The sequence below is a fragment of the Saccopteryx leptura genome, chromosome 3 (assembly GCF_036850995.1).
Source record: "Saccopteryx leptura isolate mSacLep1 chromosome 3, mSacLep1_pri_phased_curated, whole genome shotgun sequence".
NCBI classification, from domain to species: domain Eukaryota; kingdom Metazoa; phylum Chordata; class Mammalia; order Chiroptera; family Emballonuridae; genus Saccopteryx; species Saccopteryx leptura.
Window position 1 is genome coordinate 106,657,925 of NC_089505.1, and position 16,960 is coordinate 106,674,884.

Below are 16,960 nucleotides of genomic sequence, written 5' to 3' on the forward strand. Positions count from 1 at the left end.
AGAGTTCCGTAAGTGATTGTATATCAAATTAACTACTAGTCAGAACTCTTGGTGCAGGGACATAAACAATTGAGAAATGTTTTGTGAATTTTTATTTATTTTTTATTTATTTTCTTTTTTCTTTTTACAGAGACAGAGAGAGTCAGAGAAGAGGGATAGATAGGGACAGACAGACAGGAACGGAGAGAGATGAGAAGCATCAATCATCAGTTTTTTGTTGCGACACCCTAGCTGTTCATGGATTGCTTTCTCATATGTGCCTTGACCGCAGGCCTTTAGCAGGCCGAGTAACCCCCTGCTCCAGCCAGCGACCCTGGGTCCAAGCTGGTGAGCTTTTTTTTTGCTCAAGCCAGATGAGCCTGCGCTCAAGCTGGTGAGCTTGGGGTCTTGAACCTGGGCCCTCCGCATCCCAGTCCGACTCTCCATCCACTGCACCACCGCCCCTTCAGACTGTTTTGTGAATTTTGCTGGGAGTGCAGGATAAACACAGCTTCCAGCAAGTTTTATTTACACCTTCAAGGCTTTGTCTCTTGATTGCTGATGCTCTTCTTTGCTTTCCTCTGGCTGACTCTTGCCACCTGGTGGTAAAGATGGGCATTGGTAACTTCTTGTGGTTTATAATCCTGACAAATCTTGAGAAAGATGATTTGGTTTAGCTGGTGTCCTGTGTCTGTCTGTCTTTGAACCAATCAATTACTGTGGCCAGGAGGTAAAGTACATTGACTGACTAAGCCTGTGTCATGTGTCCACGGTTGGGGGTTTGATCAGCTCCAACCCAATTACGCGGACTGACCAGATTACTTTAGAATGTAATGAAGGTATTCTCCTAGGAAAGGACCTTGGCAGATATGTTATAAATATTTTATTAAGTGTCATTATTAAGTTATTTAATAGTTATTATATATTTTAATTCTTCTAAAATTAATTTTATTAAATATTTTATTCCTTTTGATAGCCGTTGCTAAATGATTTCTGAAAATTTATACTAGCCTTAGTAATATTTCTTTTTTTTAATTTTTTTTATTTTTCTGAAGCTGGAAACGGGGAGAGACAGTCAGACAGACTCCCGCATGCGCCCAACCGGGATCCACCTGGCACACCCACCAGGGGCAACGCTCTGCCCACCAGGGGGCGATGCTCTGCCCCTCCTGGGCGTTGCTTTGCTGCGACCAGAGCCACTCTAGTGCCTGGGGCAGCGGCCAAGGAGCCATCCCCAGCGCCCGGGCCATCTTTGCTCCAATGGAGCCTCGCTGCGGGAGGGGAAGAGAGAGACAGAGAGGAAGGAGAGGGGGAGGGGTGGAGAAGCAAATGGGCGCTTCTTCTGTGTGTCCTGGCCAGGAATCGAACCCAGGACCTCTGCATGCCAGGCCGACGCTCTACCACTGAGCCAACCGGCCAGGGCAGCCTTAGTAATATTTCTTATTTTACTATACTCTTATCAACTTTTGGTATTATTTCCTAAATATTTTGCTAAGTTAATAGGTTAAAAATTGTACCTTATTTATATTTCTTTTTCAGTTAACATCTATCATACTTATCTTCTGTAACTGTCACTTAAATAGCTGCTTACTCTTGCTTTTGATAGATTTACCAGTTTACCAAGCTATTTTTCAATTATTGGTAATTTAGATTATTTTTTAATTTTAATTTTTAACCTTTGTAGGTAATAATACTGCCAGTATTTTTATAATGCCCATGAGATTTTGCCCCTATGAGGTTTTTTCTTTTGGAAAAATTTCAATGATGATATTTTTGCATCAAAGGTATAATCATCTTTATGCCCTTTGCTCTAAAAATTTTTACCAACTTGTATTTTTACCATATTATATAAGTATAATATAGTTATTGTATAACATTTTCCTAACATTAAGCATTATTTTAAAGAATATTTGTTAGGGACTGCTCATCTGCTCTGCCTCTGGGAAGCGTGCCCTTGCCTTTCCCTCCCCTCCTCTTCCCCCTGGGGCGTTCCCTTTGCCTGTCTCTCATCTAAGCTCCAAGGGCCCTCCTTCTGCATCTGTGACTTGTTTCCTGAGCTCATACCAAGCTGGCTCACCCCTACCACCTCTGTAAACTTTCTCTTATAATTTGAAAAAAGATTACTTGTTAGTTATTAGGTATAAAAAATGATCTCAAATCGTTTTAATTTGCAATTTTAAATTAATGAACATTTTTTTCAGTGAATCCCCAACTCGCATCTTACTGTTACCTTCTTATGTAGAGTATATATAGCAGACATAGAGTATAATACCAGACACATCTTGTGCTTTATTTTATTTATTTTTCTTTTCCCCAGGTCTGGTTCATCGAACTCACATGTCATCCTGTCGTGTGGATAAGCCCTCTGAGATAGTAGATGTTGGAGACAAAGTATGGGTGAAGCTTATTGGTCGTGAGGTAAAGTTCTGTGCAACTTCTGTCTGGTTAGAAAGGATTAGGAAAAGCTGGGTTTTTTTTTTTTTTTTTTTTGTATTTCATGGTGGTGAGTGTGTATATGTTTACTGTGGTTGAGAACCTTATTTTGAATCCTGCCATCATAGTCTAACCTTAGTTTAAACCTTCTGGCTGCCTCTCCTGCAAACTCAAAAGGAATGGTGTGAAATACAAGGGGTGTAGTGCAACAAGTACTAGCTGTCCAGCTTTCAAGGTGGGCCAATCGTGGTGCCATTTGGTTACTCTTCTACTGCCCACCATGAAAGCTGAAATGCCCACTAGTGGGCGGGAGGGACCAGGTTGACCAGCACTGCAAAAGTGGGTGGTTTTTATAAAAAGGTTTGCCATTATGGGGTTAGAACGTTGTTTCAGAGCACAGAGGTTGCTGGTTCGATCCCAGGTCAGGGCACGTACAGGAACAGATCTATCTTCCTATCTGTCTCTGTCTGTCTGTCTCTCTCTCTCTCTTTCCCCCTCCCACCTTCTCAAATCAACTAAAAAAGAAAAAAAATTCCCTCCCTGAAGTCTACCCAAATGGTGGATATGAAGAAAAACAAAACAACAACAACAAAAAAATTTAAAGAACTAAAAGGAGAAAAGGAAACAATCTATGGGACTAGTCTTTAATAGTTTTCTCATAAACTTTAAAGAATTCTTGCCAGGTACTCTTCAGTTTGAACCAAAGCAAAAAGAGCATAGAATTTACAGTCATTTTTCCTAATACCTGGCACAATGCACCATTAGGGAAGTGAGAAAGCTCCGAAGGACCCTGTTAATATCTCGCTTGAGGGCATGTGGGCTGTGGGTGTGGGCAGACCACAGGAGAAATATGTACATGCACTGAGGCCTGCTCTTCTGCCAGAGGGTGGCAGGGGAGACAGGCCTGAAAAAATATTATTCAACAGTATTTGAGAGCTTAATATGCACTAGGTTTGAGGGATACAAGGGCAAACCAGACACAGATGACTCCAGCTGTTATAGAGCTTATATAAATTAAAAATAATTATAAATTATGGTAAGTACTGTAATGGATTCAAATAATATGAGTGATAAATTTAGGTAAAGTAGTCAAGAACGAGGTGGTGTGTGAGCTGAGACCCAAAGGAAAAGGAAATATAATGAAAAAAGTTGGATTCTTAGATAATCCTAGACCAGAAGTCTAAATGATGTACTGTAAACTTTGGTGACTTTGCTTTTATCTTTTTCAGATAAAAAATGATAGAATAAAAGTATCCCTCTCCATGAAAGTTGTCAACCAAGGGACTGGGAAGGACCTCGACCCCAACAACGTTATCATTGAGTAGGTAAAGGTTCGGAAAGACTAAAATTCTACTCTTAAACCAGAGAATACTGTAGTTCAGTGGTCGGCAAACCACGGCTCGTGAGCCACATGCGGCTCTTTGGCCCCTTGAGTGTGGCTCTTTGGCCAGCTTAGGAGTACCCTAATTAAGTTAATAACAATGTACCTACCTATATAGGTTAAGTTTAAAAAATTTGTCTCTCAAAAGAAATTTTAATCATTGTACTGTTGATATTTGGCTCTGTTGACTAATGAGTTTGCCGACCACTGCTAGTGAATCAGGCTGACCTGGGAACCCTGCCATTTATAGATTGTTATATTAATGAGTTATATAACCTTAAAGATACTTGAAATGCTCCATTGCTGGTTTTGTTTCCTTCCCCTTATTCTTACTCTTTTTCTGCTTCTGCCCATTAACCGGTGAGCCAACAGCATTCATGAAGTACCTGCTATTTGCCTCTCTCCTAGCACTGGGACTGAAAAAGGTAGAGCTCTAATGGAAGGGTAAGGTAATCAGGAGCAGCAGTTCCAGTGAGGTTTAGATGTGAGGTTTAGATGCTTGTATTTTAAGATAACTGTATTCTGAATATACCACCTTCTTTCATTGGTTCTTCTGACCTTTAATTTAGGAGTGGAAGATTTTCTAATTATGTAGGATAATGTCTGGTAATACAGGGAATTTACCATCTGTCTCAAAGTATTTCTTTGAGAAAATATACACCAGCGATTTCTAACTAGGCATTGCTAGATCCTTAAAATCGCTTGAAAAGGAATCTTGGGGGTTTATGAACTGTTTCCAGTTTCAAAAAGCCAGCCAAAATCATACATTTATCCTCAGGTTAACCATGACATTATTTTGTTGCTTTTGATGGTAAAAATATCATGCAAATTTAGCTCATACTAAGCAGGTAACTCTCAGTGGCTGTTATGTTATTGATTAATTTTAAAAAACAAGAAAAAAAAGTAAATGTTATTTGAGTGGGATCTTGATGGTGAAGAGTTTGGAAACCCCACATTTGTTTGTTTGTTTGTTTTTAGAGAGAGGATAGAGAGAAAGAAGGGAGGGAGGAGCGGGAGCTTCAACCCGTAGCAGTAGCTTCTCATATGTGCCTTAGGCAAGCCAAGGATTTGAACTGGCAACCTCAGCATTCCAGGTCAATGCTTTATGCACTGCACCACCACAGGTCAGGCTATTTATTCATTTAAATAAATTTTTTTAAAGATTTTATTTATTGATTTTAGAGAGAGGAAAGAGAGACAGAGAGAAGTGGGTGAGGAGCAGGAAGCATCAGACTCATAGCAGCTGCTTCCTGTATGTGCCTTGACTGGGCAGGCCTGGGGTTTCAAACTGGCGACCTCAGTGTTCCAGGTCAACACTTTGTTCACTGTGCCACTGTAGGTCAGGCAAACCCCACATTTATTCTCAGTGAAATCACTGTGGATATGAAGGAATTTTACTTAAAAGGAAGGGAAGTTAGAATACATAGTATGTGCCAGGTATTATGCAATATTAATGCATTTAATTCTCGTAACAACCTGTGAAAGTAGGTGTTCTATTTTACTTTATATCCCTAGTTTCTGGCTTGATGCTTGGTAACAACTTGCCTATGGTTACATAGCAAATTATAGTGGGTTAGGATCTTTAATCTTGGTCTCCCTGACATTAAAGCTATTGCCCTTTCACCACATGGTACTTCTAGCTGTTACGTATGACTTACAGAGTTTTTCGTATTTCTGTAGTTTAGACTCTATTGACATGTTTGTAGGGCTGATTATTGACAAAACACTTTCCATTTACAGTAGAAATCTTTTATAACAGCTTAGACATGTTATTTAATTCTGGTATTTACCAATTGCATTGAGATAAATTGTTTCTACTTCAAATAATTCTAAGCTATTCAGAGTTATTAAAAAGCAGTGAAATTTTCCAAAGCACCCTCATATGGGTAAAATACAAAGTAAGGTAAAAGAGCTACCTTTCTTAAAACAATGGTAGAGAAGGGAAAGGACTCCCTGGGTTTATGCTGTACATGTTTCCATACATAGTCTGTTTCTAGTAATAACCAAATGGCTGAAGAGGAACTTTTGTTGTAGACTGCTTCTAGAGCTGCTTTCAGGAAAGAGTCGTGGCATAGTAGAATGATAACAGCTTTTAGAGTCAGACTTGAATCAAAGAGGGTCCTAGTTCTGCCCCAAAGTGGTACTGTATATGACTTTGAGCAGATTACCTACCCTCTCTGAACCATAACTTCTTCACTATAAAATGGAGATAATGACACCTACATCCCAGAAATGATAGAATGATTACAATAAAATCTTGTTTGTAAAGAACCTAGCATATTGTCTAGTCTATAGTAGAAACTTAACTTACAATATCTACTTGTAGTTATTGTTCTAAAATCTCTTTGTTTTTCTTTTAATATCTGAGATTATCTTCTTTTGAAAGAATGGCCCAGGAGAACAGGGGCCACTTCTTATCTCCCGTAGTGCGTGATGTGTAACAGTCATTTAGTTAGTGCATCCATTTATTCTTTTATTCAACAAGTGTTTTTTGGGTTCATATTCTGTGTTTGAGGCATAATGGCAATATCAGAGTTTCTGCCGTAGGACATTATTGTGTAGTGTAATGACATAATTATGCAAATAACTTGACTACAAGGCAACAAATAATAAATGCTAAAAGAATGGTTTTTAAAAAGGGTTCTAGGAATTAGCTTGAAGAGGAGGAGTTGATTTAAGGCCTTGATGATCAGAGAAGCAGCAGCATTGAGTCTTGAAGAATGGATAAGCTTTTTGTCAGGCAGCAGGGGAAGGAATGCTATTCCATGTAGAAGAAATGGTCTGGTGAAAGACATGAGGCAGAATAGCACATGGAACATTCAGGAATCTTGTTTAAGGAAAGAAGAGGGTAGAATGTAAGCCTTGAAAGATACATTGGGGGTAAAATTGTGGAGAGCTTTGTAAATCAGTCAGAGAATGTGAATTTGTTTCAAGCCTTTGAGTGGGAGAGGCTCCTGATCAGACTCTTCCCTCCAGGTACCCCGTTCTCTGGCCTTACTCTGTTATGCTCACTGTCTTCATGCTGTCTAGCACCTGTTTGTTAGCTGCCTTTCGTTTTCCATCAAAATATCGTCCTCTTATATTTCATCTCCTCAGGCCCCAAGGAATTAACAAGGTCATCTAATAAGTGATTCTGCAAATGCAAAGGGGCTAAAGTCAATTTCTAATTAAGTTAGACAGCATATCATAGTCTTTAAAAAAGAGCATTTATGATTCACCACACTATTATCAGTTTATATGTCTCCCTCTGCTGCTAGACTATAAGCTTCTTGAGGAAAAGGATCAGGTCCTATCATTTTAATATACTTACCCATATCACTAGTACTAACACCGGTTCAACTTATTAGCTGAACTGAAAAAAGAAAGATTAATTCAACTATGTGTGCTGTATGGATTGGAAGAGGAAAATTGGAGGCAGGGAGACCAGTGAAGGGATTATTGCTATTTTGGTGAAATGTAATGAAGCCTAAAATAGCACGATGGCAGTGAGGACAGAAAGGGAGACATGTGGTGAATGACATATTTGTTATGTGCAAAGTATGATTTGACTTGTAGTATATTAGAATCTACATACAGAGTATTGGAATAAATTTTAATGAGGTTTTGCTTAAGCTGCAACTCACAACCACTTGAAACGCAGCTCTACAAATAAGGACATCTGAAAGCTATTGAATTTGTGATTGCTCAAGTTATGTCTTTAAGATCCTGCCATTTTTCTTTTTTTACATTTTCTGTTATTATAGTGAGAGCACTTAATATAAGAGCTATGCACTTAACAAATGTTTAAGTGTGCCATGCAGTACTGTTGATTATAGGTAAAATGTTGTACATTAGATCTCTAGAGCTTGCTCATCTTGCTTAGAGTTTATGTCTGTTGATAAGGAACTCCCCATTTCCCTTTCCACTCCCCTTGCCTTTGTTTTTTGTTACTCAAGCTTCACTCTTTGAAAGGACCATCTCACATGACTCATACCAGACCCCAATCATTTGAATAAGATTCTTCTGGGGCAAAAGCTAGAGATTAGAGCAGACATTTTCAGGATCTAAATCAATGCTTGTCTTTATTGTCCAACTGAGTAGCCTCCACATGGCTACCAGTATTTAAAGGTAAATTAATTGGGCCCTGGCCGGTTGGCTCAGCGGTAGAGCGTCGGCCTGGTGTGCGGGGGACCCGGGTTCGATTCCCGGCCAGGGCACATAGGAGAAGTGCCCATTTGCTTCTCCACCCCCCTCTCCTTCCTCTCTGTCTCTCTCTTCCCCTCCCGCAGCCAAGGCTCCATTGGAGCAAAGATGGCCCGGGCGCTGGGGATGGCTCCTTGGCCTCTGCCCCAGGCGCTAGAGTGGCTCTGGTCGCAGCAGAGCGACGCCCCGGAGGGGCAGAGCATCGCCCCCTGGTGGGCAGAGCGTTGCCCCTGGTGGGCGTGCCGGTGGATCCCGGTCGGGCGCCTGCGGGAGTCTGTCTGACTGTCTCTCCCCGTTTCCAGCTTCAAAAAAATACAAAAAAAAAAAAAAAAAAGGTAAATTAATTGAAATTAAATAAATTTAATATCTAGTTCCTCAATCACTAACTACATTTGAAGTGCTTAGTAACTGCAGACATAACAGTAAATAGCACAGGCATAGCTTTGTAGAACACTTTCATTGTTTGAACATGTTGTGCTAGACAATATGCCCTCTGCTTAGATATAGAAAAGAATAAGATATGGACTTTACCTTTGAAGTCTTGTACTTGGCACAAGGAGTGAGGCAAAATGAAGACAAATTGAACAAAATGAGTAATGAACTCTGCCTGTGGTAGCAGGAAGCATTTTATAGAAGATTGATATTTGAGTTATATTTTAAAGAATGAACTGGATAAGAATATGGAATATCTTTGTCCTTTCCATTTCCTCTCTTGAGCCTGCATGTCCCATAAAAATGTTGGCTAAGATAATGTGAAGTGGGCAGCTTTGTTCTGCTTTAATATTGTTATCCTGCATTTCTCTGGGTAATTTGGCTGTTTTGGCAAAGTAGTTCTTTGTTTTTGCGGGATTCTGTAGAGACCTGGCAAATGGTTGGAAAATCTTAGGTGAAGTCGAAATTTAAAGTTAAAGAGATTCAGGTAAATGAAATATATTTTAGCCTGACTGGTAGTGGCACAGTGGATAGAGTTTCAACCCAGGACGCTGAGGTCCCAGATTTGAATCCCCAAGGTTGCCGGCCTGAGTGCGGGTTCATCCAGCTTGAGTGCAGGCTCACCAGCTTGATTGCGGGGTTTCCAGCTTGAGTGTGGGGTCATCAACATGATCCCATGGTTGTTGGCTTGAGCCCAGTGGTTGCTGACTTGAAACCCAAGGTCACTGGCTTGAGCAAGGGGTCACTGGCTCAGCTGGAGGTCCCCCAGTCAAGGCACATATGAGAAAGCAATCAATGAACAACTGAGTTGCCACAACTACGAGTTAATGCTTCTCATCTTTTCCTTCCTGTCTCTTTCTTTCTCTTTCTCTCTTGCTAAATAAATTAATAAATAAAAATAAAATATATTTTTAGCCCTGGCTGGATGGCTTAGTTGGTTGGAACATTGTCCACATACACCAGGGTTGCAGGTTCAATCCCTGGTCAGGGCACATGCAGGAGTCAACCAATGAATGCTTGAATGGGTGCAATGGCATATTGATGTTTCTTTCTCTCTCTCTCGCTTGCTTGCTCATCAATCAATAAAAAACATCTTTTTTAAAAAGAAAAACACTTTAGGTGAAGAGCAAAAGAATTTCAACAAACATTTATTACTGGCTATTGCTTGCCACACCTTGGACTAAGGTGCCGGGAAAACAGTCACAAGGAAAATATTGTAAAAAAGGCTCATGATCTAGAGGAGAAACACAAATATATGGTGCAATAAAGTGTGATCTGTGCTGGGATTGAAGTGTATATAGGATACAGTTAGAGCTTGAAAGAGTGAGTGATCGAGGTGATACTCTTCAATTCAACATTTTTTGAGTATATTCTCTGTGCAGGTAAAAGTGAAAAGTAAGAGCTAAGACAACTGGGGCGCTCAGGCTCTGCTAATAGGAGTATCACTGTAGAAAACTATGGAAAACTGTCTGGAAGTGTCTACTAAAGCTGATGCCCTGCAACCTAGTAGTTCCACTCCTACCTGGGGCTAGGCTTTTTCCCAATAGAAATGCATGGATATATATATATATTCATTAAAAGATGTGTGCTAGAAAGTTCTTAGGAGCACTGTTCATATAGAAATTATTCAACTACTTTACATCAACAGCAAGAAGATGCAGCAAACTGGAATAAGCTACACACAACAATATGGATGGATCTCACAAACAAGTTAAAAAAGCTGAACACAGAAGGGTCTATAGTCTCTGATTCCATTTATATAATTTACAAAAAATAGGTAAAACTAATCTGTGCTGTTAGAAATGAGAACAGTGGTTACCATTGGGATGGCATAGTAACTAGAGGGACTTCTGAGGTACTGATAATGTTCTGTTTCTTTTTCTGAGTACTGGTTACTTGGGTATGTTCAAATTGTGAAAATCAGTAAAGCTGTATGCTATGAACACTTTTCTTTATGTATATTATACCTTGGTCAAAAGTTTAAAAAAATTTAAAAGTGCTGCAGGAATGCAAAGAGGTGAATTCTCGCTGAGCGGCTCAGGAAAGAAGACTTGAAGGAGAGTTGAGCAGTTGAGCCTGGCAGTGTTTGGGGGCGGAGAGGTGGGAGGGAAGAGGAGAAGCAGAGCATTTCAGAGAGAACTGCATGAGCAAAAGTAGTGAAGGTAAAATCTGGAGAAGGTAAAATAGTCTGGTTTGACTAGAACATATTGTACAAGTATAGATGTCGCTGGAAAAGTAGGTTAGAGGCAGACTAAAAGGACTCGAGCACCAAAGTAAGGAATTTGGATTTGACTTTCCAGGAAGTCTTTGAAGGTTTTTTAAACCCAGGAATGACCTTGTGAGGTTTGTAGAGGACTTAATAAGTGGGAATTATATCTTTATTTCCTGTGTATCAGTGAAATGAAGTTATTTCATTTATAATTATTCAGAGCCTTGTCCTGAATGAAAAAATTATATATTTCACACCATTACCTTATGCCCAACACTTCTCCTTCTTTCTTCCTTCTACCTGCCAAAAGTAAAACAAAAAACCAACATACACCATTACCTTGTAGTATCTCTGGCCATATCTTTAAGAAGGCCAACAGTCACAGTATCCTTTTCGTTACAGGCAAGAAGAGAGGCGGAGGCGGTCCTTCCAGGATTACACAGGGCAGAAGATCACCCTCGAGGCTGTCCTGAACACTACCTGCAAGAAGTGTGGCTGTAAAGGTAAGGTGAAGCCTCTACCACTTCAGTCTTTCTCTCCTTGTGGATGGACCCTTTACTGGATGAGCAGCCTAGTGAGTTTAATTCATCCTGTCTTTAAGCCAAGTGATGGCCTCATGCTGTTATTCCTACTAGACTTACATCAGAGTTCATGGCTTGCTATTTTTTCTGTTTCCTTCTCTGAATGCTAGCCCTACTGCTGGCCCTGGTAGTGATACTATATATATCATCACCACTTTTCCCTGCATCTCTGCAGCTGGTGCCCTATTTAAGCACGGCCCCTGGTTCTAGGCCAGTAAGGTAAGAGTGTTGGATTATGATTAGTACTCTTAAGTTTTATCTCCAAGAACCATTATTCTGCTGCAAGAATTAAGCAACTTAGAAATGTATTCCATAAAGATCGAAGTTAAACTCTTGCTCATCTCTTTAACTTCAGAGCTCTGAATACAATATCCTTTTAGTAATAAAGAACACAAGCTAGTCATTTCCTTTTAGCTGTGTTTCCTCAGGTTTCTTCTAGTCTTACTCAGATATTAAAGAGCTCTTTCAGCCTGACTTCCTTATTTGAGCTATAATGAGAGGGATTGCCAACTTCTCGTTTTCAGAGTGACCTCAATTTGTCACCACTTCTCCCTAGCCTTCCATTTCCCTAGCCTTGTTGATTTTTCCACATTGCTTTGCTGCATATTTTTGCCCTGCTTGAGGTAGTGGTGTTTAAACCCCTATTTATTACTAATGTAGAGGGAGGAAGAGAAAATAAAAAAATAAAATTCCCTCCTCAAGGGAATTGTGGGAGCATTCCAGATATTCAGAAAACTCCATGTTGCATTGCTCATCCAGGCACCATCCAGCTTCTGGACTCAGACTTACATAGTAGTTTAGGTGTTACTTTTGATGATTTTTTCCAATTCTCTGTGTCCCTGAGATAGGATCTACAGCAAGCTCAGACACAACCAGCCCTGTAGCATCTGATAAAGGGGCCCTCAATAGCACTGCAGGCTCGGGGAGGGGGGGGGCTTCTTACCTTCATCTGTGTACAGCTGGTTATTACCTGAGGCAGAGAAGAATAGTGAGAGATGGATTTTGGCCCAGTGAGCAGAGGCTGGGCCAAAGGTGGTTGGTTTTGATGCAGCAGAAAGAGTGCAGGTCAGGGAGGCACAAGACCCCCAGGTAAGTTTTAGTTCTGCTGCCGTTCCTGAGCTACTTCTGTACTCTGTGCCTTCCTGTCCTCTGCAAATGCATTACTGGATCTGATGATCTCTAAGGCCCTTGCAGACCTGACAGTCTGACTGTTGAGTGCCCCTGGGTGACTGTGCCTGTCTCTGTGTGTTAGCTTGGGCTGCCTTCCTGCCAGCTGCCTAAGAGCTGTCTTCCTTTAGGGCCTTGGCCCGCCACTTGGCTCCTATTGTGAAGCATTCTGCTCTCTGGAGCAGCCATTTGTTGTCAAGAATAAATTACAAATCTTGAAAAATTATTAAGCTCTATTGCTAATAGAGGGCAGCACCAGCCTGCATCCTCATATCTTCTGCCATTACCAGAGCAGTGCCAGTGTTTCCACAGCAGTGTTTAGGGCCAGCTGCTAGTCTGGCTCTGGTTGAGTAAGCAATGCCATCTTGAGGGGACAGAAAATCTGCTCTGAATCCAATAGCTGCTCTGAATGACCTTAGTAATACTTCCTGAACCAGCTAGCCACTTCCAGGAGCCACTGGGGAAGATCCATGTTCTGAGTGGAAAGACTACTTCTTCCTTCTCTACCTTTTCTACCTCTCTTCTGCAGGCCACTTTGCGAAGGATTGTTTCATGCAACCAGGTGGGACCAGATATTCTCTGATACCTGATGAGGATGAGGAGAAGGAAGAGGCAAAGTCAGCAGAGTTTGAGAAGCCTGACCCCACTAAGAATTCTAGAAAAAGAAAGAAGGTGAGTACTCTCTTGCTTTTATTTTGTCATATTTTTTGTTGTTTTGTTTTAAAGTGAAAATGAACTTAACCAGTGGTGGCGTAGTGAATAGAGCATCGACCCGGAATGCTGGGGTCCCTAGTTTGAAACTCCAAGGTGGCCGCTTGAGTGAGAGATCATTGACATGATCCCAAAGCCACTGGCTTGGCTTGAGTAGCCCCCCTCCCTGGGCAAGGCACGTATAAGAAGCAATCAGTGAAAAACTAAAGTGAAGTAACTATGAGTTGATGCTTCTCATCTTTTTCTTCCCTTCTTCTCTTGCTCACTCTCAATCAGTCAAAAAAATAAAAAATAAAAATAAAAGAAAATAGATAGTATAAAGTATAAAAAAATGAAGAACTTTTTTTGTAGATATGTTAGAAATACTAAAAAATATAAAGCTTATTAGGATCTTCCTGTAATCTTACCATCTAGGGAAACTTTTACAGTATCTGGTATATTCTAATCTTTTTAGGTAGTAATATATTTACAGACACATATACATATAACACTACATATATATATATAAATACAAAATTATGGTCATATTAGGCATAATTTATATCCTTCTTTTTCCATTGTACTTTTCAAAAGCATTTTCTGGTATCTTTAAGTGTTCTTCAAAAACCTAACAGCAGCATATGATATTCTACCCTTTGGCTGTATGATTTTTTCTTTTTTTATACAGGGACAGAGATAGAGTCAGCGAGAGGGATAGATAGAGACAGACAGACAGGAACGAGAGAGATGAGAAGCATCAATCATCAGCTTTTTGTTTTGACACCTTAGTTCATTGATTGCTTTCTCATATGTGCCCTGACCGCGGGCCTTCAGCAGACCGAGTAATCCCTTGCTCGAGCCAGCAACCTTAGGTCCAAGCTGGTGAACCCAGATGAGCCCGCACTCAAGCTGGAGACCTCGGGGTCTCAAACCTGTGTCCAACGCTCCAACCACTGTGCCACTGCCTTGTCAGGCTGTATGATGTTTTATTTAATGATTTTTCTTTCTTTTCTTTTTCTTTCTTTTTTTTTTAATTCAGTGAGAGGAGGGGAGGCAGAGACAGACTCCTGCATGCACCCTGACTGGGATCCACCTGGCAAGCCCACCAAGGGGCGATGCTCTGCCCATCTGGGGCGTTGTTCCATTGCTCTCAGCAACCAAACTGTTCTTAGTGCCTGAGGTGGGGGCCATGAGCTATCCTCAGTGCCTGGGGCCAACTTACTTCAATCAAGCCATGGCTGCAGGAGGGGAAGAGAGAGAGAGAGAGAGAGAGAGAGAGAGAGAGAGAAGTGGGAGGGGAGCGGGGGGAGGGTAGAGAAGCAGAGAGGTGCTTTTCTAGTGTGCCCTGACTGGGAATCAAACCCAGGCTGACAATCTACCACTGAGCCAACCAGCCAGGGCTAATAATTTTTTTATTGTTGGATATTTTGATAACTTCCTACCTAAATTTTTGGCCATGTATCTTATTGTTTTCTTTGGATAAATTCCTAGATAAGATCACTGATTTAGTGTTTTAAGGCTCTTGATACATTTTATCAAGTTGTCATTTCAGGAAGGTCCTCATCTATACCCAGCGGTGGATAAGAGGGTCTGTCTCACTGAATTTTTCTCCTTTCTACTACTTACAGCAGAATAATTCATAAAACAGACATTGTGGTGCAGAAAAACAGTGCATGAAATGAAAAAACTGTGCTATAGTTTGGTCAGGAAATATGGTTCTTGTGTTGTGTAGTATTTTTCTAAATGTGGCCAGTTACTAAGTTTTGGGGTTTTGTTTTGTTTTGTTTTGTTTTGTTTAACGCTTCAGCAAACTTTTGTTGCTGTCAACTTGTTACAGACATATAAGCCTAGGAATACAAAAACTGATAAAGTCCTTGCCCTAGGTGTGCGTTACCTACAAATTAAGTATTATCTTCATTTTATTTTTTATTTTTTTAAATGTAGAGCTTCTGTTCTTTTTTTTTTTTTTAACTTTATTTATTCATCTTAGAGAGGAGAGAGAGAGAGAGAGAGAGAGAGAGAGAAAGAAAGAAAGAAAGAAAGAAAGAAAGAAAGAAAGAAAGAAAGAAAGAAAGAAAGAAAGAGAGGGAGAGAGAGAAAAAGAGGAGGAGCAGAAAGCATCAACTCCCATATGTGCCTTGACCAGGCAAGCCCAGGGTTTTGAACCAGCGACCTCAGCGTTCCAGGTCGAAGCTTTATCCACTGCGCCACCACAGGTCAGGCATTATCTTCATTTTATAGGTGAAGAGAAAGGCCTATTTTAACATTATAGGAATTAGCCAAGTATATTAATAATAATTTGTTAATCTGAAAGTTCCTTCCTTGGGTGATCACATCCTTTTTAAGACTAGCTGCCTTGATGACTTCCACATCTCTAACTGGTATCCCACAGGTACCTCACACTGCCTTGGAGTCCATCAAATGTGGTTTTGAGGCCCTTAGTGCTACTTACCAGCTATGTAACTTTGGGCTCTCACTTGTTTTCTTAATTTTCAAAATGGGATTGTGCTGATCTTTAGTGTGTTTTCTTTTTTGTTTGTTTTTGCAAGAAACAGAGACAGAGAGGAAGAAAGATGAGAAGCATCAACTCGTAATTGTGGCACTTGTAGTTGTTCATTGATTGTTTCTCATACATGCTTATACATACCTTGACTAGGGAGCTCCAGCCAAGCCCCTTGCTCAAGCCAGTGACCATGGGGTCATGTCAGTGATCCCACGTTCAAGCCAGCAACCCCCTGCTCAGGCTGGTAAGCCAGTGCTCAAGCTGGCGACCTTGGCCTGGGGGCTCCTCAGCATTCCAAGTTGACGACGCTCCAACCACTGCACCACCGCCTGGTCAGGCAAAGCTTAAGAGTGTTGTAGTAGCCTGACCAGGCGGTGGCACAGTGGATAGAGCATCAGACTGGGATGCGGAGGACCCAGGTTCAAGACCCTGAGGTCTCCAATTTGAGCATGGGCTCATATGGTTTGAGCAAAGCTCACCAGCTTGGACCCAAGGTCGCTGGCTCAAGCAAGGGGTCACTCGCTCTGCTGGAGCCCCATGGTCAAGGCACATGTGAGAAAGCAATCAATAAACAACTAAGGTGTTGCCACGAAAAACTAATGATTGATACTTCTCATCTCTCTGTGTTCTTGTCTGTCTGTTCCTCTCTCTCTCTCTCTCTCTGTAAAAAAAAAAAAAGAGTGTTATAGTAGTTTTAATTCTTTACATTTTTAGTTCTTTTTTTTTAATCTGTTTTGAGGGTTTTTTGTTGTCTTGGGTGTGTGTGTGTGTGTGTGTGTGTGTGTGTGTGTGTGTGATAATAAATAAGGTTCCAACTTCTTATTTTTTACCTGTGGCTATCCAGTTTTCCCAGGACACTGTTGAAAAGACTGTTCTTTCCCTATTGAATGGTCTTGATATCCTTGTTAAAAATCATTTGATCTTATACCTGGGTTTATTTCTGGCTCTCTATTTCATTGATCTAATGTCTGTCTTTATGCTAGTGCAACACTGTTTTGATTATTCTTACTTTGTAGTAAATTTTGAAATCGGGAAATGGGAGTCCTCCAACTTTTTTTTTGGTTTTTTTTTTAAGATTATTTTTGGCATTTGGAAGTCCCTTGAGGTTCCATATGAAATTTAGGATGTATTTTCTATTTCTGCAAAAGTGTCATTGGGATTTTGATAGGGCCATATCAAATCTATAGATTGCTTTGTGCATTATTGACATCTTAACTAATTCATGAACACAGATGTTTTTCCATTTATTTGTATTGTCTTTCATTCCGCAGCATTTTGTAGTTTTCAGAGTACAAGTCTTTTTGCCTCCTTGATTAAGTTTATTCCTAAGTATATTTTACTCTTTTTGATGCTTTGTAAATGAAATTGTTTTCTTAATATCCTTTTTGGATTGTTCATTGTTC

The 16,960-nt window shown here is 40.5% G+C and overlaps 1 protein-coding gene across 1 annotated transcript in view; it reads left to right on the forward strand.

Moving 5' to 3' along the window:
• The window catches only part of ZCCHC17 (zinc finger CCHC-type containing 17), a 54,855-nt gene that overhangs the window by 25,988 nt on the left and 11,907 nt on the right, over window positions 1-16,960 (forward strand). The window contains exons 4-7 of the mRNA XM_066375690.1: window positions 2,297-2,397; window positions 3,642-3,733; window positions 11,019-11,119; window positions 12,894-13,036. Of these exons, the coding sequence (XP_066231787.1) occupies window positions 2,297-2,397; window positions 3,642-3,733; window positions 11,019-11,119; window positions 12,894-13,036 (437 nt within the window). The remainder of the gene's footprint in view (window positions 1-2,296; window positions 2,398-3,641; window positions 3,734-11,018; window positions 11,120-12,893; window positions 13,037-16,960) is intronic.